Below are 21,647 nucleotides of genomic sequence, written 5' to 3'. Positions count from 1 at the left end.
GAAGGGTGTGTAGATAGTTTAGATCATGTTGAGATCAAAAAGGAGGAGGTATTGGGGATCTTGAAAAACATTCAGCTAGGCAAGCCCCCAGGGCCTGATGGGATATACCCCAGAATACTGAGAGAGGCAAGGGAGGAAATTGCTGGGGCCTTGAGAGAGAACCTTCTATCCCCACTTGCTGCAGGAGAGGTCCCAGAAAATTGGAAAATAGCCAATGTTGTTCCTTTGTTTAAGAAGGGTAGCAAGGATAATCCAGGAAATTACAGGTCCGTGAGCCTTACGTCAGTGGTAGGGAAATTATTGGAGAGGATTCTTTGAGACAGGATTTATTCCCACTTGAAAATGAGGGGATGTATTAGCGAGAGGCAATATGGTTTTGTGAAGGGGAGGTCGTGTCTCACCAGCTTGATCAAATTTTTCAAGGATGTGAAGAAGATGGTTGATGAGGGTAAGGCAGTGGATGTTGTCTTCATAGACTTCAGTAAGGCCTTTGACAAGGTCCCTCATGGCAGACTGGTACAGAAGCTGAAGTTGCATGGGATCAGAGGTGAGCTGGGTGTATAGAAGGATCTGGGTGTTCAGGTACACAGGTCACTGAAAGTGGCAATGTAGGTGGAGAAGGTAGTCAAGAAGGCATACGCCATGCTTGCCTTCTTTGGCTGGGGCATTGGATTTAAAACTTGGCAAGTCATGTTGCAGCTTTATAGAACCTTAGTTAGTCCGCACTTGGAATATAGTGTTCAATTCTGGTCACCACACTACCAGATGGGTGTGGAGCCTTTAGAGAGGGTACAGAAAAGATTTACCAGGATGTTGCATGGTGTTGCACATTTAAAACCTCCGATACGTTCAACGAGTTTACTTACTCAAATGTTTTACCTAGGTGCCCTTATTTGCGAGATGAACAGGTTCACAGTTTAACGCAATTTTATTCACAATTCTATTACTTAAGAAAATATGACTCAGACTCACAACTGAGCTTTGGGTTATACCCGCACTTAGTAAAGGAGGCTGAGAAGCTGTGATCACTCGATGTTGGTGTCTTCTCTGGGTTCGAAACCCAGGGCCCTTTCTTCTTGTGATGGTTGTGCCTGTGGAATTCCCAGGTTATCGATCAAGATCTGTTCAATATTCCTTTCTCTTTGCTGGGAAGCTAGGGTTAAGTCATAGGTATACGCCCACCACAAGCCATTGTCCTACTTAGACCCCAACTTGTTAATGGGAAAGACAGGATTCATGGTGATTCAATCAAGACCCATTGTCCTCTGAAACTCCCCTTGTCTGACCAGCCATCAGTTCATTAAGGAGTCTGATGGCTTCTTTTGTCTGTTCATCGTCCTTCTGCAAAGTTGATCACCTGTGTCTGGAAGTTTGTAACATATTCATAGTGTCTGGAATGGGTAATCACCAAATCCATGTAGCAATAACAGGTTCATGCCTTGATGTGAGTGCTTTTGCAGATGGTCAGTATCGATTCCAGCCAGGGCCTCATGGCATAGTTTCTGTTCCTGGCCTATGTCTATCTTCTCAGCCTGTTTTCATTGCCACAATGGTATGGAGGGTACTAGATATGAGGAGAGATTTGAGAAACTTGGTTTGTTCTCACTGGAACGACAGAGGTTGAGGCTTGACCTGATAGAAGTCTACAAGATTATGAGTGGATAGTAAGAAGCTTTTTCCCAAGGTGGAAGAGTCATTTACACAGAGGGTGGTGGGAGCCTGGAACCCGCTGCCGGGGGAGGTAGTGGAAGCAGTTATGATTGTGACTTTTAAGGGGCGTCTTGACAAATACATGAATAGGATGGGAATAGAGGGATATGGTCCCTGGAAGGATTGGGGTTTTTAGTTCAGATGGGCAGCATGGTCGGTGCAGGCTTGGAAGGTCGAAGGGCCTGTTCCTAGGCTGTTTTCTTTGCTCTTTGAAACAAGAGATTTTTAAATGGCATCCTGATCTCCAAGGCACCCGCCGTCAGCTGCTCTTCGGGTGCAGTGTGGTTGTTGGATTGTGCCCAGAGGCTGTGGTTAGTTTATGCTTAATGCTACTGATCTGATCTGTTTTCTTCCCTGAGGGGAGGTAGTGTCAATGGCTAATTAAATCATTTCTTGAAAACTGTTGTACATAAATTCATACTCTGAATGGTACCATTTATAATGGATGTCAACACAATAACGGAGTGATCTGTTAATAACTCAATGACTAAACCTCAAATCATTCGGTGTTTTAACTGGTACAGAAGTTATCTTCCCACAAATGACAAACTTCAAAAAAATGTTATTGCAAGGTTACTTGAATGATTCGGTCTAAACCAGGCCCATAGCCAAAGTTGTCTTTTTTACAAACTGATTGGCTCAGATAATATTGTCACTGGGTCAAAATCCTGGAACTCCCATCCTAACAGCAGTGGATGTGTTCCTACACGCACAGACTGCAACAGTTCATGAAGGCAGCACACCACCATCATCTCAAGGACAATGAGGGAGGGCCAATAAATGTCGGCCTAAGGGCAGCACGGTAGCACAAATGGCTAGCACTGTGGCTTCACAGCACCAGGGTCCCAGGTTTGATTCCCCGCTGGGACACTGTCTGTGCGGAGTCTGCGTGGGTTTCCTCCGGGTGCTCCGGTTTCCTCCCACAGTCCAAAGACGTGCAATTTAGGTGGATTGGCCATTCTAAATTGCCCTTCGTGTCCAAAAAGGTGAGGAGGAGTTATTGGGTTATGGGGATAGAGCGGAAGTGAGGGCTTAAGTGGGTCGGTGCAGACTCGATGGGCCAAATGGCCTCCTTCTGCACTGTATGTTCTATGTTCTAAGCAGTGACCCCCACATCCCATGAATGAATAAAAAATAATTACTATAAAACTTAACACGAATAAGTCAAATAGATTTTTTTTTAAATTATGCACACCTTTCATGTCCTCAGTACTTCCCAAAGTGTTTTAAAGCCAATTAAGTGATGATGGGTGAGGGATAAATATTGGTCACGACACCAGGAGAAATCCTATACATTTCTTCAAATACTGCTTTTGGATCTGGTCCACCAGAGACGGCAGACAGAACCTCAGTTTAATGCCTCATCCGAAAGCTGGCAGCTAGGGCAATATAGCATTCCTCGGTACTGCACTGGAGTGGGAGCCTACATTGTTGAACAGTACAGAGACCTAATGAGCTAGTGAGATGGTGGATGGGGGTGGTTGGAGGGAGGGGGGAGGCGCTAGCCAATTGTGGGGCAGGCCAGAAACCTGGGGTTGGTAAGTTGGGTCGACTGCTAAGTTGCCATCTTAACAATGAGGAGTAGCTGAACTTGGGAGATGCTGAAGATTTGAGTGGCCAGAAGGAATTCTGTAAAAAGCATATATCTTCTGCAGGCAGGTGTCCCAACTCCATTTACTTCCTACGTTTCCCAAGCCATGAGGTTTGTGGCCACCAGCTGTTAACTTTAAATCGGGTTCCTACCTGCACGATATAAAAAACTCAATTAAATATTCTAATTAAATATCTTGATGCATCTGCACCTCACTGTAGAAATAGTAGAAAGTGCATATATAGTGTTTGCATTTCCCAGTCATGGCAGGGTTAAAAGAGCCCTGTCTACTTCAAATCACCCTGAACAGGGGTCTTCCGGTGACGGCGGGCAGGAGGCAGCCACACACTGGCGGGCTCCAGCTCGGGAATAGAAATTTGGGGGTTTTAATGCCCGCTCCCAGGGGCAACGGAGGCAGAAAAAGCTGTAAGAAGGCACGGAGGAGAAATGTCCAAGCTTGGGAAAAAACGGCCGTGAAAAAGGGGGTTAACGAAAGTCCGCCGGTGAGTGGAAAAGTCAGCGCAGGAACTGTAAGGAAAGCGGAGGCTGGAGCACCAGGGGAGGCCGCATCACTCACAGCAGAAGAAATGACCAAAGTGATGGTTGCGGAACTTGAAAAACAGTTCACAAAGCACATGGAAGCGATGGAGAAGGAGATGGGGGCGGTATTGTAAGTGCTGGTGGAGGGGGCGATTGCCCCGGTGAGGGCAGCGGTATCAAGTGCAGCAGCGGAGGTGCGGGAGCAAGGTGAGACACTGAAGGAAGTGGAAGAGGTATTATCGCAGCACAGTGATCAACTCACCTTGATGGGGAAGGAGTTGCGGAAGGTGACAGATACCAACAAGGGTCTGCCAATCTTGGTGTCATCAGCAAATTTACAAGCCAACCTTCAACTCCATCATCCAAGTCATTGAGAAAAATCACAAATAGCAGAGGACCCAGCACTGATCCCTGTGGTACACCGCTGGTGACTGGGTTCCAGGATGAAAATTTACCATCTACTACCACCCTCTGTCTTCTATGTGATAGCCAATTACTGATCCAATCGGCCAAATTCCCCTCTATGCCATGCCTTCTTACTTTCTGCATGAGCCGACCGTGGGGCACCTTATCAAACGCCTTACTAAAATCCATGTATACGACATCAGCTGCTCTACCTTCATCTATGTACTTAGTTGGACTTCCGGTTGCGGCGATGCGGAGCTAAGCCGCGTGTTTCGGCAGCTCCCGCGAAAACGGACTTTCGGGCTCTCCAGAGGAGCCCCAACGGAGCTTTTTTTTGATTGATCCCGTGTGGGAAGGAGCAGTGAGGTCCCCCCCCACAATATTTGGCAGGAAGCAGCGGTGGAGCAACGAGGAAAGAGGCCATGGAGCAGAGATCAAAACGAGGGGAAGATGGCGGAGAGCGAGCAGCATGGGGGCCAGACCAGCAGGAGTTCTTCATGAGATGTGTGGAGGTGCTGAAAAAGGAGGTGCTGGCGCCGATGCTGTTGGCGATCGAGGGGCTGAAGGAGACCCAGATGACCCAGGCGGTGGAGCTTCGTGAGGTGAACGATAAGGTGAACACCAACGAGGACGATATCCAGGGCCTGGCGGTAAAAATGGAGGCGCACGAGGCGGTGCACAGGAGGTGGGCCGAGAGAATTGAGGTCCTGGAGAACAGGTCGAGGAGGAAGAATCTCCGGATTCTGGGTCTTCCTGAAGGAGTGGAGGGAGCTGATGCGGGGGCGTACGTGAGTACGATGCTCCATTCGCTGATGGGTGCGGAGGCCTCTCCGACCCCCCTGGAGCTGGAAGGGGCTCATCGGGTCCTGGCGAGGAGACCCAAGGCAGATGAGCCGCCAAGGGTGACAGTGGCAAGGTTCCATCGCTTCGTGGATAAAGAAAGTGTGCTGAGATGGGCCAAGAAGGTGCGGAGCAGCAGATGGGAGAACGCGGTGATCCGAGTATACCAGGATTGGAGCGCGGAGGTGGCAAAGAGGAGAGCTGGCTTCAACCGGGCCAAGGCGGTGCTGCATAAAAAAAGAGTCAGGTTCGGCATGCTGCAGCCTGCGCGACTGTGGGTCACTTATCAGGACAGACACCATTATTTTGAAACGCCAGAAGAGGCTTGGACCTTTATTCAGACGGAAAAACTGGACTCGAACTGAGGGGATGTGGATGTATAGGGGGTTGTAAATATGGGTAAAGAATATTTTGTGGGTGGGATGATGGATGGGGATGTGGGTAGAGTTCTGGTTAAAATTCCTAAAATTTTCTTTTTTCCTTTCTGTAGACAAAATGATGATGATGAGGAATGTGGGCGTCGGTCCTGGAGGGAGGTGAGACTCGGGGAACTGGGATGATGGCCGCAACAGGAGCTGCGCCACAGGGGGCGGGGCTGGTTCAGGAAAGCGCGGGCTTTTTTCCCGTGCCAAAAGGTGGGGGGGGGGAGGAAGGTAAGAAGGAGGAGAGACTCCCACACGGGGGAGATCAACGGGAAGGCGGGGGAAGCCGGGGTCAGCAGAGGTCAGCTGACTCGCGGAAGTAATATAGGGGGAGCAAAAGTGCTAGATGTGGATCCAGCGGGGGGGGGGGGGATTCTAGGGTTGCTGCTGCACTGTCCGAGGGGGAACTGAAAATGGAAGAGGCGGTCAGGGCGGGGGTTCCCCACCTGGGGGACTGGAGGGTGTGGGAGGCGCGAGCATGGGACTGGCCGAAGATAGGAGATGGCTAGTCGGCCGGGGGGGGGGGGGGGGGGTAACCCCCCAATCCGGCTGATCACGTGGAATGTGAGAGGCCTACATGGCCCGGTTAAGAGGGCCCGAGTGTTCACGCACCTAAAGGGACTGAAGGCAGACGTGGCCATGCTTCAGGAGACACATCTGAAGGTGGCAGATCAGGTCAGGTTAAGGAAGGGATGGGTGGGACAGGTGTTCCATTCGCGCTGGATGCAAAGAATAGAGGGGTGGCAATACTGGTGGGAAAGCGGGTGTAGTTTGAGCCCAAGAACATAGTAGCGGACAAGGGAGGCCGATACGTGATGGTGAGTGGTAGGTTACAGGGGACGGAGGTGGTACTGGTGAATGTAAATGCCCCGAACTGGGGCGATGCTGGATTCATGAAACGGATGTTGGGGCGTAATCCGGACCTGGAGGTAGGGAGTTTGATAATGGGTGGGGATTTTAACACGGTGCTGGACCCAGCATTAGATCGTTCCAGATCTAGGACAGGGAGGAGGCCGGCTACGGCCAAGGTGCTTAGGGGGTTTATGGATCAGATGGGGGGAGTAGATCTGTGGAGGTTTGCCAGACCTTTGGCCAGAGAATTTTCTTTTTTATCCCACGTACATAAGGCCTACTCCCGGATAGATTTTTTAATTTTGGGCAGGGCACTGATCCCGAAAGTGGAGGGAACGGAGTATTCGGCCATTTCAGACCATGCCCCGCACTGGGTGGAGCTGGAGCTGGGGGAGGAGAGGGACCAACGCCCGTTGTGGAGGTTGGATGTGGGACTGCTGGCAGACGAGGAAGTGTGCGGGGGTGTATTGAAATATATCTGGAGGCCAACGACAACGGTGAGGTGCAGGTGGGAGTAGTATGGGAGGTGCTGAAGGCGGTGGTCAGGGGAGAGTTAATCTCCATCAGGGCTCACAGGGTGAAGGGAGAGGTTAGTGGGGGAGATTTTAAGGGTGGACAGGAGCTATGCAGAGGCTCCGGATGAGGGACTACTCAGGGAGAGACGAAGTCTCCAGATGGAGTTCGACCTGTTGACCACAGAAAAGGCAGAGGCACAGTGGAGGAAGCACAGGGGGCGATATATGAATATGGGGAGAAGGCGAGCCGGATGCTGGCACACCAGCTCCGTAAGAGGATGGCAGCGAGGGAAATAGGCGGAGTCAAAGATGGCAGGGGAACTACGGTGCGGAATGCTGGGAAAGTGAATGAGGCTTTTAAGGCCTTTTACGAGGAACTGTATAGGTCCCAGACCCTACGGGGAAAAGAGGGGATGTAGCGATTCTTGGATCAGTTGAGGTTCCCAAGGGTGGAGGTGCAGGAGGTGGCTGGTCTGGGGGCGCCAATTGGGACGGAGGAGCTGGTTAAAGGACTGGGGAGCATGCAGGCAGGGAAGGCCCCTGGGCCGGATGGGTTCCCGGTGGGGTTCTACAGGAAGTATGTAGACCTGTTAGCCCCGTTGCTGGTAAGGACCTTCAATGAATCAAGGGAGGGGGGGACCCTGCCCCCGACAATGTCGGAGGCGATGATCTCTTTGATCTTAAAGCAGGATAAGGGCCCACTGCAATGTGGGTCGTATAGACCGATCTCGCTCCTTAACGTAGATGCTAAGTTGCTGGCAAAAATGTTGGCCATGAGGATTGAGGACTGTGTTCCGGGGGTGATTCATGAGGACCAGACGGGATTCGTAAAGGGTAGGTAGTTAAACACTAATGTGCGAAGGCTCTTAAATGTGATAATGATGCCATCGGTGGAGGGAGAAGCGGGGATAGTGACAGCCATGGACGCGGAGAAAGCCTTTGATCGGGTAGAGTGGGAGTATCTCTGGGAAGTGTTGAGGAGGTTTGGGTTCGGGGGAGGGTTTATTAGTTGGGTTAAGCTCCTGTATAAAGCCCCGGTGGCGAGTGTGATCACGAACCGGTGGAGGTCGGAGTATTTCCGGCTGTATCGAGGGACGAGGCAGGGGTGCCCCCTGTCCCCTCTGCTGTTCGCATTAGCAATTGAACCTTTCGCCATGGCGTTACGGGAGTCGGGGAAATGGAAGGGGGTGGTTCGAGGGGGAGAGGAACATCGAGTGTCGCTGTATGCAGACGACCTGTTGCTGTATGTGACGGATCCAGTGGAGGGGATGGTTGAGGTAATGCAGATCCTACGGGAGTTTGGAGACTTTTCGGGCTATAAGCTCAATGTGGGAAAGAGTGAGCTCTTTGTGATCCATCCGGGGGACCAGGGAAGAGGGATAGAGGACGTACCGTTGAGGAGGGCGGAAAGGAGCTTTCGATATTTGGGGATTCAGGTAGCTAGGAGTTGGGGGGCACTGCACAAACTCAATTTGACGCGATTGGTGAAACAGATGGAGGAGGATTTTAAAAGGTGGGACATGTTGCCACTCTCGCTGGCGGGTAGGGTACAGTCGGTTAAAATGGTGGTCCTCCCGAGATTTCTTTTTGTATTCCAATGCCTCCCAATTGTGATCACTAAGGCCTTTTTTAAGAGGGTAAGCAGGAGCATTACGGGATTTGTGTGGGCGAGCAAGACCCCGCGGGTAGGGAGGGGGTTCTTGGAGCGTAGCAGAGATAGAGGAGGGTTGGCATTGCCGAATCTGGGTGGTTATTATTGGGCAGCCAACGTGGCAATGATCCGTAAGTGGGTGATGGAGGGAGAGGGGACGGCGTGGAAGAGGTTGGAGGTGACGTCCTGCAAAGGAACGAGCCTGGGGGCGCTGGTGACGGCATCGCTGCCGCTCTCGCCGGCAAGGTATACCACGAGCCCGGTGGTGGCGGCAACGCTAAAGATCTGGGGCAGTGGAGACGGCACAGGGGTGCGACGGGAGCCTCGGTGTGGTCCCCGATCAGAGACAACCATCGGTTTGGCCCAGGAAGGACGGACGGGGGATTTCAGAGCTGGCATCGGGCAGGGATTAGAAGAATGGGGGACCTGTTCATTGACAGGACGTTTGCGAGCTTAGGGGCGCTGGAGGAGAAGTTTGGGCTACCCCCGGGAAACGCTTTTAGGTACATGCAAGTGAGGGTGTTTGTGAGGCGGCAGGTGAGGGAATTTCCGCTACTCCCGGCACAGGGGATTCAAGATAGGGTGATCTCGGGCATATGGGTCGGGGAGGGCAAGGTGTCGGCGATATACCAGGAGATGAAAGAAGAGGGAGAGGCTTTGGTAGAGGAGCTGAAGGGTAAATGGGAGGAGGAGTTGGGGGAGGTGATTGAGGAGGGGCTATGGGCTGATGCCCTAAGTAGGGTTAATTCCTCTTCCTCGTGTGCCAGGCTTAGCCTGATACAATTTAAGGTGGTTCATAGAGCGCATATGATGGGGGCGAGGCTGAGTAAGTTCTTTGGGGTGGAGGACAGATGTGGGAGGTGCTCAGGAAGTCCGGCGAACCATGTCCATATGTTTTGGTCATGCCCGGCACTGGAGGGGCTCTGGAGGGGAGTTGCGGGAACAGTATATAAGGTGGTGAAAGTCCGGGTCAAGCCAAGCTGGGGGCTAGCACTATTTGGAGTAGTGGACGAGCCGGGAGTGCAGGAGACGAAAGAGGCCGGCATTCTGGCCTTTGCGTCCCTAGTAGCCCGGCGAAGGATCTTGCTAATGTGGAAGGAGGCGAAGCCCCCCAGCGTGGAGGCCTGGATAAATGATATGGCAGGGTTTATCAAGTTGGAAAGGATAAAGGTTGCCTTGCGAGGGTCTGCGCAGGGGTTCTACAGGCGGTGGCAACCGTCCCTAGACCATCTCGCGGAGCGTTAGATGAAGGTCAGACAGCAGCATCAGCAACCGGGGGCGGGGGGTGGGCAGGGGTTCTACAGGCGGTGGCAACCGTCCCTAGACCATCTCGCGGAGTGTTAGATGAAGGTCAGACAGCAGCATCAGCAACCGGGGGCGGGGGGTGGGCAGGGGTTCTACAGGCGGTGGCAACCGTCCCTAGACCATCTCGCGGAGCGTTAGATGAAGGTCAGACAGCAGCATCAGCAACCGGGGGGGGGGCATGTGAGCAAGAAAGCACGTGAATGATCCGGAAACTGACATGTACGGGAAGAATCCAATGTACAAAGATCTGGGGCGTCATTCTCCGACCCCCCGCCGTGTCGGAGAATGGCCGTTGGCCGCCGTGAATCCCGCCCCCGCCGAAGTCTCCGGTACCGGAGATTGGGCGGGGGCGGGAATCGGGCCGCGCCGGTTGGCGGGACCCCCGCTGTATTCTCCGGCCCAGATGGGCCGAAGTCCCGCCCAGAAATTGCCTGTCCCGCCGGCGTAAATCAAACCTGGTATTTACCGGCGGGACCAGGCGGCGTGGGCGGGCTCCGGGGTCCTGGGGGGGGGCGCGGGGCGATCTGACCCCTGGGGGTGCCCCCACGGTGGCCTGGCCCGCGATCGGGCCCCACATATCCGCGAGCGGGCCTGTGCCGTGGGGGCACTCTTTCCCTTCCGCCTCCGCCACGGCCTCCACCATGGCGGAGGCGGAAGATACTCTCCCCACTGCGCATGCGCGGGAAACTGACAGCGGCCGCTGACGCTCCCGCGCATGCGCCGGGAAACTGACAGCGGCCGCTGACGCTCCCGCGCATGCGCCGCATTTCCGCGCCAGCTGGCGGGGCAACAAACACTATTTCCGCCAGCTGGCGGGGCGGAAATCCCTCCGGCGTCGGCCTAGCCCCTCCGCACCTTTGGGCCGGCGCATTGCCCGTCTGATTGGCGCCGCTTTTGGCGCTAGTCGGCGGACATCGCGCCGTTGGGGGAGAATTTTGCCCCTGTATCTGATTGACTTGCCATGTTCATGTCTTGCCACGCAAGTTCTTTTTCTTTTCTTTGTTACGGGGGGGGGGGGTTTGTTTGTAAGGTAGAAAATATTGTTATTGAAAAATTCTTAATAAAAATATATTTTTTTAAAAAATCTATGTACTTAGTTACCTCCTCAAAGAATACAATCAGACTTGTGAGGCAAGACTTACCCCTCACAAATCCATGCTGACCATCCTGGATTAATCTGTATCTTTCCAAATGATCATAAATCCTATCCCTCAAGACCCTTTCCAATAATTTACCTATGACCGAAGTGAGACTAACCGGCCTATAATTCCCAGGGTTATACCTGTTCCCTTTCTTGAACAAGAGGACAACATTCGCCTCTCTCCAGTCTTCTGGCACTATTCCTGTAGACAGTGAGGACATAAAGATCAAAGCCAAAGGCTCTGCAATCTCCTCCCTCACCTCCCAAAGAATCCTATCTATCCTCAGGCTTCTCAAAATTTCTAACACACCTTCCTTCCGAATATCTACCTCCTCCAGCCTACCAGCCTGTATCGCACTATCCTCCTCAACAATATGGCCCCTCTCCTTTGTGAACACTGAAGAAAAGTATTCATTTAGGGCCTCTCCTATATCTTCAGACTCCATGCACACGTTCCCACTACTGTCCTTGACCAGCCCTTACTTAACCTTGGTCATTCTTTTATTCCTCACATAAGTGTAAAAAGCCTTGGGGTTTTCCTTGATCCTGCCCACCAAGGACTTCTCATGCCCACTCCTTGCTCTCCTAAGTCCTTTCTCGAGCTCCTTCCTAGCTATCTTGTATCCCTCAAGTGCCCTAACTAACCTTGTTTTCTCATCCTTACGTAAGCCCCCTTCTTCCTCTTGACAAGACATTCAACCTCTTTTGTAAACCATGGTTCCCTCACTCGACCATTCCTCCCTGCCTGACAGGGACATATCAAGGAAACGCAGTATTTGCTCCTTGAACAAGCGCCACATCTCAATTGTGCCTATCCCTGACAGTTCCTGTTTACATCTTATGCTCTCCAATACTTGCCTAATCGCATCGTAATTACCCTCCCCCCAGTTATAAATCTTGCCCTGCCGTATGTTCCTATCCCTCTCCATTGCTATAGTGAAAGTCACTGAATTGTGGTCACTATCTCCAAAGTGCTCTCAAAGAACAAAGAACAAAGAAATGTACAGCACAGGAACAGGCCCTTCGGCCCTCCAAGCCCATGCCGACCATGCTGCCCGACTAAACTACAATCTTCTACACTTCCTGGGTCCGTATCCCTCTATTCCCATCCTATTCATGTATTTGTCAAGATGCCCCTTAAACGTCCCTGCTTCCACCACCTCCTCCGGTAGCGAGTTCCAGGCACCCACTACCCTCTGCGTAAAAACCTTGCCTCGTACATCTACTCTAAACCTTGCCCCTCTCACCTTAAACCTATGCCCCCTAGTAATTGACCCCTCTACCCTGGGGAAAAGCCTCTGACTATCCACTCTGTCTATGCCCCTCATAATTTTGTAGACCTCTATCAGGTCTCCCCTCAACCTCCTTCGTTCCAGTGAGAACAAACCGAGTTTATTCAACCGCTCCTCATAGCTAATGCCCTCCATACCAGGCAACATTCTGGTAAATCTCTTCTGCACCCTCTCTAAAGCCTCCACATCCTTCTGGTAGTGTGGCGACCAGAATTGAACACTATACTCCAAGTGTGGCCTAACTAAGGTTCTATACAGCTGCAACATGACTTGCCAATTCTTATACTCAATGCCCCGGCCAATGAGGGCAAGCATGCCGTATGCCTTCTTGACTACCTTCTCCACCTGTGTTGCCCCTTTCCATGACCTGTGGACCTGTACTCCTAGATCTCTTTGACTTTCAATACTCTTGAGGGTTCTACCATTCACTGTATATTCCCTACCTGCATTAGACCTTCCAAAATGCATTACCTCACATTTGTCTGGATTAAACTCCATCTGCCATCTCTCCGCCCAAGTCTCCAAACAATCTAAATCCTGCTGTATCCTCTGACAGTCCTCATCGCTATCCGCAATTCCACCAACCTTTGTGTCGTCTGCAAACTTACTAATCAGACCAGTTACATTTTCCTCCAAATCATTTATATATACTACAAAGAGCAAAGGTCCCAGCACTGATCCCTGTGGAACACCATGGTCACAGCCCTCCAATTAGAAAAGCATCCCTCCATTGCTACTCTCTGCCTTCTATGACCTAGCCAGTTCTGTATCCACCTTGCCAGCTCACCCCTGATCCCGTGTGACTTCACCTTTTGTACTAGTCTACCATGAGGGACCTTGTCAAAGGCCTTACTGAAGTCCATATAGACAACATCCACTGCCCTACCTGCATCAATCATCTTAGTGACCTCCTCGAAAAACTCTATCAAGTTAGTGAGACACGACCTCCCCTTCACAAAACCATGCTGCCTCTCACTAATACGTCCATTTGCTTCCAAATGGGAGTAGATCCTGTCTCGAAGAATTCTCTCCAGTAATTTCCCTACCACTGAAGTAAGGCTCACCGGCCTGTAGTTCCCGGGATTATCCTTGCTACCCTTCTTAAACAGAGGAACAACATTGGCTATTCTCCAGTCCTCCGGGACATCCCCTGAAGACAGTGAGGATCCAAAGATTTCTGTCAAGGCCTCAGCAATTTCCTCTCCAGCCTCCTTCAGTATTCTGGGGTAGATCCCATCAGGCCCTGGGGACTTATCTACCTTAATATTTTTTAAGACACCCAACACACCTAACACCTCGTCTTTTTGGATCTCAATGTGACCCAGGCTATCTACACACCCTTCTCCAGACTCAACATCTACCAATTTCTTCTCTTTGGTGAATACTGATGCAAAGTATTCATTTAGTACCTCGCCCATTTCCTCTGGCTCCACACATAGATTCCCTTGCCTATCCTTCAGTGGGCCAACCCTTTCCCTGGCTACCCTCTTGCTTTTTATGTACGTGTAAAAAGCCTTGGGATTTTCCTTAACCCTATTTGCCAATGACTTTTCGTGACCCCTTCTAGTCCTCCTCCCCCCCCCACCCCCAACGTCCCCCCGTAAACGTCACCCAGCTACCTTCATTCTTAGGAGTAACTACATCCCTATAGCTTCTATCTATAACCGACTCTGCCTCCCGAATGATCCTCACTTCATCCAGCTCCAGTTCCTTGACACGGTCTTTGAGGAGCTGGAGATGGGTGCACCTCCCACAGGTGAATTCAGCAGGGCCACTGACGGTGTCCCACACCTCAAACATCCTGCAGGAGGAACATTGCACTGCCCTCTCTGCCATCCCTTCCATTTATCCACTTGAGAATTGCAGAGAGAGAAAAAATGCTTTGAGCACCAGGTGATGCTAGCAGTTTAACACTGCTACTGCACAGTAGCAATACAAATGGTATTCGCCACTAGGATGCTGCCATCAAGCCAAAAGGATGTTCTGCCTGTCATACAAATGAGTAATGTGGTCTATCAATTTCAGTGCCAGTGCAATGTTAGGTATGTAGGCCATACGCTTCAAAGACTTGCAGGCGGATCATATCAAACTGCATGTCCCTTCCGCCGTTTACAGTAGGTAAGGTACAGACCGTACCCAACCAGCCTACAAAATTCAAAACACAGTGTCCAATATTAGGCATAATTTTGTGATTGGACAACCTTTGCAAAATAACCCTCCTCATGCTAGGAATTACGCTGAGAACCAATTTAAGATTGTTAGGCAGGCTTGCAGTGTGGCACATGTTTGTGAACTAGAAGCTACATATATTAATACACAGGGCCCTGTTCTTTGCAGACAGAAAGAACATTTACACACATCGCGACTGTTTCAGCTAAATAAAATAAGTGACAGCTGGTTCATTGCTCAAGGCAGTGTCTTGACCAGAGTCAAACTGCCTGGTTTAAATTTCAAACAGTGCTTGGCAGTTAACCACCAACTGGTGCAGTCTCCATGGCAGTGCCTCTACCACTGAGTCTACTTGCCAACCAATCGGCACTCTCTTCTCAAACAATATAAATTTGTTCTTTCCCCTGACCTTTGTATTCCTGCGAATTGTTCTGATGAGTACAAAACGAAAAGCTTCAACAAAAAAAGACCACGAAGAATGATTTCGACAATAGTATAAGCGAAAAGCGTTATTAAGTTAGACTCTTCATATGTGGGTATTAACTTGACCCATCCAGTAAATAAAATGTTTTTCATAATAAAACACACCCTCAGGCAAGCAATAATATTTTCAATCGGATTTTTCGTCCTGAATGAAATGTTCTCACAGCAGTAGCTTTGTTTGTATTTTTATTAGAAGAAACTTGATCTACTTTTGCCTCCGAGGGATTCCTTGTCTGAAAAGAATGAATATACATTTATTTCCAAAAGGTATTAGTCTTTATCATTTCCAAAATTATTAAAATGTTTCATTTATAGTTAAACATACAATGGGTGGTTGGTACTAATTAAGTTTTCCAAGTTTATTTAGTAGAAAACAGTCGCTGTGTGATTGAAGAGGGTTTCTTGGGACTTGGACATTTTGACCCATTTTAAATGTTCTTAAATTGCAAGTCCTAGTTTCAAGAAATCTATTTGAAATTTCATGTTAATCTTTTGAATATGTCCTGCGATGTGATGGGATATCCATATTTCTCTACACAATTTCTTATATATTGTTGCTGACCATACATTTGAAAGTGTTGGAGTGAATGAATATGGTTGAAATGAGGCAAGTGCAGTTATTGACTTTTAATCCGCAGTATTCCATCTTAGTTGCACAATTAGCAGAATTACATCATTGATCTACGTTTCCCTGGAAGTATTAACAAACCAAAAATGCAGTCATCTTGCTGATGAAGATAACTGTTGACTGCTTTTTCTGTCACTACTGCTTGTTCTAAAGAGGAACATCTATTTTTATTTTGGAAAATATTTTTATTCACGTCTTTGGTATTTTGACATTTTAAACACACAACATAACAAAAAACAACACAAACCCCAACAGCCCCCCGCCCCCAGCCAGCAACTTCAGCCAAACACCCAAATTTGCCCCCCCCTCCTCTTAACAGCTGATGGTAACCAGCTTCTTGAAATGTAATACAAACAAACCCCATCTCTTGTGGAACCCCTCATTTGCCCCCCTCAAAGCAAATTTCACCTTTTCCAGATACAAAAACTCCATTAGATATCCCAGCCACACTGAGGCACAGGGTAGAGCAACTGACCTCCATCCCACAGGACCCCCCCCCCTGCAAGCGATCAGCAAGGCGAAGGCTAAGACATCTTCCCCCACTCCCGACTATAGCTCTCGCAAGCCCGACACCCCAAATATGGCCCCCAGGAGACTGGGCTCAAAATCCACGTCCACGATTGCCAACATGGTGCTGAAGAACGACCTCCAAAATTTCTCCAACTTCGGGCAGGGCCAGAACATATGCACGTGACTGGCCAGGCCCCTCCCACACCGCTCACAAGTATCCTCCACGCCTTAAAGAGGAACATCTTTCAGCAGATATTTCTGGATGTATTTAACAATCTTTCTTAATGCTTAATAACCATTATTTTGCAAAGGGTTTTCGTGGCCATCAGCTACATGACGTGCTCACAGCGCCTGGAACGGCAGACCTGACAGCAGATGTAGATTTCAGCTACCTTCGGCAAATGACCGAGGGTAAAGTGACCTCCTTAGGCCCAATCCCACAGCATCAGTTTTTGAAGAATATGGGCATTGATGTGAGACTTCAGGTAGGACGTTGCCAACAATTCTGTTTCTCCCTCTTTATATTTCCAACTTTTTTGTCTTTGATCTGGTTTTGACTCCAAAACCAAAGTATCTTCTCTTGACCCTTTCCCCAGCTATTACTGTTACTTGTTGAATTATCAAGCTGATGTTCCTGGAATCCATGAGAGGATCCAGAGTATGCTCAAACTCATCTGATTTCTGTCTGGTTTTTTTGGTATTTGTTGACAATATTGCTGCTGCCGTCTATGAAATATGTTTTATGCAATGAAAGCACTAATTTGTTTGGGGAGCTGGAGAAATGAAATACTTCACCTTGGAATTTTCAGATTAAGAAGTTTATAGTGCAAGATTGCTGTCCTGTCCCAGAACATTTTTCCTACTTCACTTGTTCCTCTTTTCTGAAGGTTCTGGATCATATTAATTGGTGCAGTTTTAGAGCTGCCTCATCAGAATGGCTACTCCTTGATAACGGGTTCAGACAGTGAGTGCTACCAAGGTAATAGGCGTGACAGCCATGCAAGTCCCAACCTCAGCCAGCAACCACTGATGCAACCAGCAGGAGCAGCAACCCAGTTGGTTTTCCCTAACCTAGAGACACTAAAGTGGACAGCAACAATTTTATTACTGCTCTGGCTGAGAGCAGCTTATTCAGTGCAAGGATCCAATTTGGAACTATGTTTTTGTAAGGCTCAGTTACATTCAGTGAGGTGGAATTACCTCTGGTACGTGGCCAGTTCCACTTTTCAACATCAAAGGATTGTTCGTCACAGTCAGCCATTCTCGTGCAGCTTTTTTAAAAAAGTCATCAAAATTACAATAAGAACGAACATTCTTCCTAATACAGCATTCTAGTTTTCTGCATTAAATACTCTTTTTGCTTTCTCCAAAATGATTTGCTTTTAATTTCTTTGCTCATTTCTTTACCTCAGGGAAACTGCTCTTTACTATTAAGGCAGCGGAGTCAACGTTAGAAAAAATATTTGGTTGTCAAATTCTGTCCCTTCTGCTAGATAATAGGATTGTATTTTTGACAGACACAATACTCTGAGTCATCAGGAACATAATATCTGATACTCCCCTACAACTTAACAATAAAAAGTACAAGCTTTGTTTCTCCACAACAATATAGGGTTCATAGCACAGGATTGTGTAGGTGTATAATGAACTGGGGTCTTTTGTAAGGATGGTTTAGATGTCCATCCACCGATGAAATGATCTTTACTTTTCATTTGCATGTTGTTTTTGTTCCTATTCCATTACCTAAACCAGGACTATCTTCTGTTGGTGCATTGAGTGCCTGCCTTTAAATAGGCAGAGCAGTGCCCGTGTGATGACTGAAATCTCTATGTGTGAACTGTTCAGCTAGATTTTTGACATTTAAGTCAAATTATATTGTGTCAAAATAATGGAAAAATCTATCATTTGCTCTTTTTGCTGTCAGTTTGTATGCTACTCAGAAGTATTTTTCTTCTATGGAGAAAGCTGGCTATTATAGGAAGGCTTCTAGTTGTAAAGTCTTGAAGAAGAAAGGACAAAATTGCAATATTATCGCACTTTTCATCTCCTTGGGCCATCTCACCGTGCTTCAAAATTAGCAATTTTGAAACCAGTCAGCCTTGGCAAGATGGCAGCCAGGATAGTGGCACCCCGTTTCAGAGACACGACGCTGGAGACCCTCCTGGACGTGGTGGATGAAAAGCAATTGGTCCTATACCCCAGTCCGGAAAGGAGGCTGTCAGCAGCCGTTCACTGTACCTGGGTGCAGGAGCAGCAGGTGGTGCTGACCATACATGCCACCCAGGCCAACACCAACAACGTGGCATCCTTGGTGGAGGCATGGGGGGGGGGTTGCGAGGGTTTTGGCTATGGATCAGCATGAAGCATTCTGTGCAGGTGCTGGGCGAGGTCCAGGACAGGGTTGCTGCCTCACAGGCAGCCAAGTACCAGAGCCACCTGGAAATTTCAGCTGCGCAAGGTCCAGTCACAGCGGGCCATGGCTGGGAACGTAGGCAACATTGCCCAGGCCTGGCTTTCCTCATCCTCCAGCACGTCGTCCCTCTGCTGCTTGATGTTATGGAAGACAGAGCAGGCCGCCATGATGCAGATGACCCTCTCTCAACATCACACTGGAGGGCCCCTCCAGAGCCGTTCTGGCACCTGAACCGCATCTTCAGGTGCCGAAGCACCGCTCGGTCACACTCCTGGTTGCTGCATTGTCCACATTGAAACAAATGGCACATAGGACCTCCGTGATGGCGTGGCTGCATCTGTGCACCGAGGTCTGTGAGATCCCAGACAGGTCCCCACTAGGCGCCTGGAAGGACCCCGTTGCATAAAGATTTAGGGCGACCGTCACCTTGACGGCCACTGGGAGCAGGTGTCCTCCCTCATACTCCCACGATGCCAGGTGTGCCATGATCCGGCAGATGTGTTGCACTGTCTCTGCTCAGCAGAGTCTTGGACGACATGCCCGGTCCGGTAGGTCCTCTAATGCCAGGCAGTCCAAGACACACCAGGTCTCATGCGACGCTTCCTTGGCACCTCCTCCTCCTTCTTGGTCTGTTGGGCGACTGGCTCTCCATCCTGGGCGGCTGCCACCTGTTCCTCTGGGGCAGGCTCCACTGCTGCATGCTCTTCTGCTGCATGCTCTTCTGCTGCAGCTTCCTCCTCCTCGAGCAGCTCCAGCTCGTACAGCCGTAGGTCATCGCCCAGAGCTGCGGCGACTAGCAGGAAGGTCACCATCGCTGCTGAATTCCAATATCCATTGTCTGCAGGGGTTTGAAAGGCCGACATGTTAGCATTTTGCGTGCCCCCCATGCCCAAACAGGTCCACCGGACAACATGGCGTCCCTGATTGGCACTGCGGGCTCTGCCCACACATGCCCCACCCCCGATCCCGCACCCCTAACTCCGTTGTAGCCTGGCCCCGTGGAGGCCTCTGGTCCTGACCCCTGTCAATGTTGCCATGGGTACCATTGGCTGCTGCTGCCCTTGCCAGCCGTCCACTTCCACCGGCGCCCCCGGGCTACAGTGGGCATTGCCTTTGAGTGGGCCATGTGATGCCCTGCTGGGAGGTGGCAGTCAGGTGGGCATGGCGGAAGGTGAGGTGTGGTGGTGGGGGCAACCATAAGGCCGGTGTCACTCTGCAGAACCAGGGCCAAGGTGGGTGGAAAGTGAAATGCGCAGCAAAATAGCTGCCTTGCAGGCTGAGGATAATGGCAGTCTGTGACTGGACACCACCCCAGTCCTGTTTGGGGGGGGGGGGGGGGGGGTTCAGCCCGGCCCCACGGTCCGTCCCCTGGTCGTTCCTCCTCCCCACAGCCCCAGCCAGTGTTCAGCCCGGCCCCACAGTCCGTCCCCTGGTCATTTCCCCCACCCCCAGCCCCAGCCAGTGTCCAGCCCGGCAGCCCACGGTCACAAATCTGTGTCCTGCACCCTCTCTCTCCCTGAGCAGCCATGACGCCGGTTTCACGATTTTTAAAAGCACAAGTGAACTGCGCCGTTGGGAACTCAGCCCATTGGAGGAGGGGCATCGAGGAGACCCTGGAGAATATCGGCCCGGGTCCGCTAATGATATGAAAACAGTGTTTACCGTACGTGCGTTCTGGACCACATTGCTGCCGCTGTTAATTTGACAGAGAATTGCAATTTGGGGTGAAATCAGCACCCGCCACGATTTCTGCGACGGAACCGATTCTCTGGCGTCGGCTGACGGAGAATCCTGCCACTGATCTTTGGCCCAGAACCAATTGGCTAAATTTGTACTCTTATTTTATCATCTTGCTATCCCCGTATCAACTCCCAACTCCCAACTCCCAATGTTGCAGGCAAACCGGAATCTTTGGCCATAGCCGGAGCCGTGCTAACATCAGGAGACAAAAGGTGCATGGATGATCAGGAATCGTTCCATATTACCTTTAAAGTATGTTGTATGGAAAACACAGCAGTTACATGTATTGTTGTCCAACATATGTACATATTTGCATTGTACTCAATCTAGGAAACTTTAATCAACAGCTACTTTGTGCTCTCGTTCCAGGTACTGTTGAGAAATGCAGCTGATCCAAACACAGGCAAAGGCCTAATTGATGCCTACGACATGATAATGAACCCTGAGAAAATGGGCAAGCGATTCAAATTTTTTGCCTTGTTGCCTTATAATAGAGTACTTTCAAGACAAGACACAAAGTCCATGAAAAGTGGTCCAACAGCACCACCTGTTGCAGGATTCAGTGAACTACAGTTGTAGAAAAGGACACTGGTTGGAAATGATCGTCATTGGCATGTCGCAGTGCACTCGGTGAGATAAAGCTACAGTAGCACGTTGAGGCATCTGATCATCAATGTATCAAAAACTTCTACCTTTTACATATGTTCACGGAAAGTACATTTTATTACAACCAGAGAATGAAAGGGATGGAAATTTACTTCAGATTGTAAATTCAAGACTCAAGAATAATACATAAATGAAATGATGTTCCAGTGATGGTGCTGTTCTTGTTTTCAAAGGTAGAAATTGTCGCTGTTGTTCAAGTAAACTTGTTAAATTTCTACGATGCATCCTGCATATTGTACCCATGATACCCAAAGGTGAAAGGTGAACACTGACAGCCCGGCTCTGAACTCAACCAAGCAGAACTACACTGTTCTGGATATTACGAAGAGTGTCAGACAATTATGGCTGTTATTATTCTTACAGAATACCCTGCCTCAACCCTGCCTATGAAGCAAAATTATTGATATAGCTGGGACAGATAAACTTCCACTCAGGATATTTCCAGGATGTTGATTGTAGGGCACTTTATGATGGTATGAATAAAGATTGAGAAAGCCAGTTGGGCCTTTTCATGTTGAGAACGATGGTCATGGCTGGTGTTTAAGGGGATGTATACAACCTACCATTTATCAGCTCAAGTCTTCACTGAGGAAACGGATAGCAGAAGGGAGGTGAATCTTTAAGTGGTTCAGAGTGACATTATTGTGGAAAGGAAAGTCTTGACTAAGTTAGTTAATCTGTGTCAATTGTCCTATTTTCTTATTATACAACAGTGATTTCAGCATAAGGTCCCACAAACAACAGAGATAAACAATCAGTTAATATGCTTTTAGG

General features: G+C 49.5%; 1 protein-coding gene across 3 annotated transcripts in view; it reads left to right on the top strand.

The window, feature by feature from the left end:
• ndufaf7 (NADH:ubiquinone oxidoreductase complex assembly factor 7) overlaps window positions 1-21,394 on the top strand; it is a 33,600-nt gene extending 12,206 nt beyond the window's left edge. For 2 of the 3 annotated variants that reach the window (XM_072511966.1, XM_072511955.1), the window contains 2 exons: window positions 16,366-16,539; window positions 20,577-21,394. In XM_072511966.1, the coding sequence (XP_072368067.1) occupies window positions 16,366-16,539; window positions 20,577-20,786 (384 nt within the window). In that variant the 3' untranslated portion in view covers window positions 20,787-21,394. Of the gene's footprint in view, window positions 1-15,109; window positions 15,184-16,365; window positions 16,540-20,576 lie in introns of all 3 variants that reach the window. The other variant, XR_011948295.1, reaches the window with a different exon arrangement.
• Window positions 21,395-21,647: the final 253 nt, after the last annotated feature.

This window comes from Scyliorhinus torazame, chromosome 1 (genome assembly GCF_047496885.1).
Source record: "Scyliorhinus torazame isolate Kashiwa2021f chromosome 1, sScyTor2.1, whole genome shotgun sequence".
NCBI lineage: Eukaryota > Metazoa > Chordata > Chondrichthyes > Carcharhiniformes > Scyliorhinidae > Scyliorhinus > Scyliorhinus torazame.
This window is presented reverse-complemented; position numbering and strand designations above follow the sequence as displayed.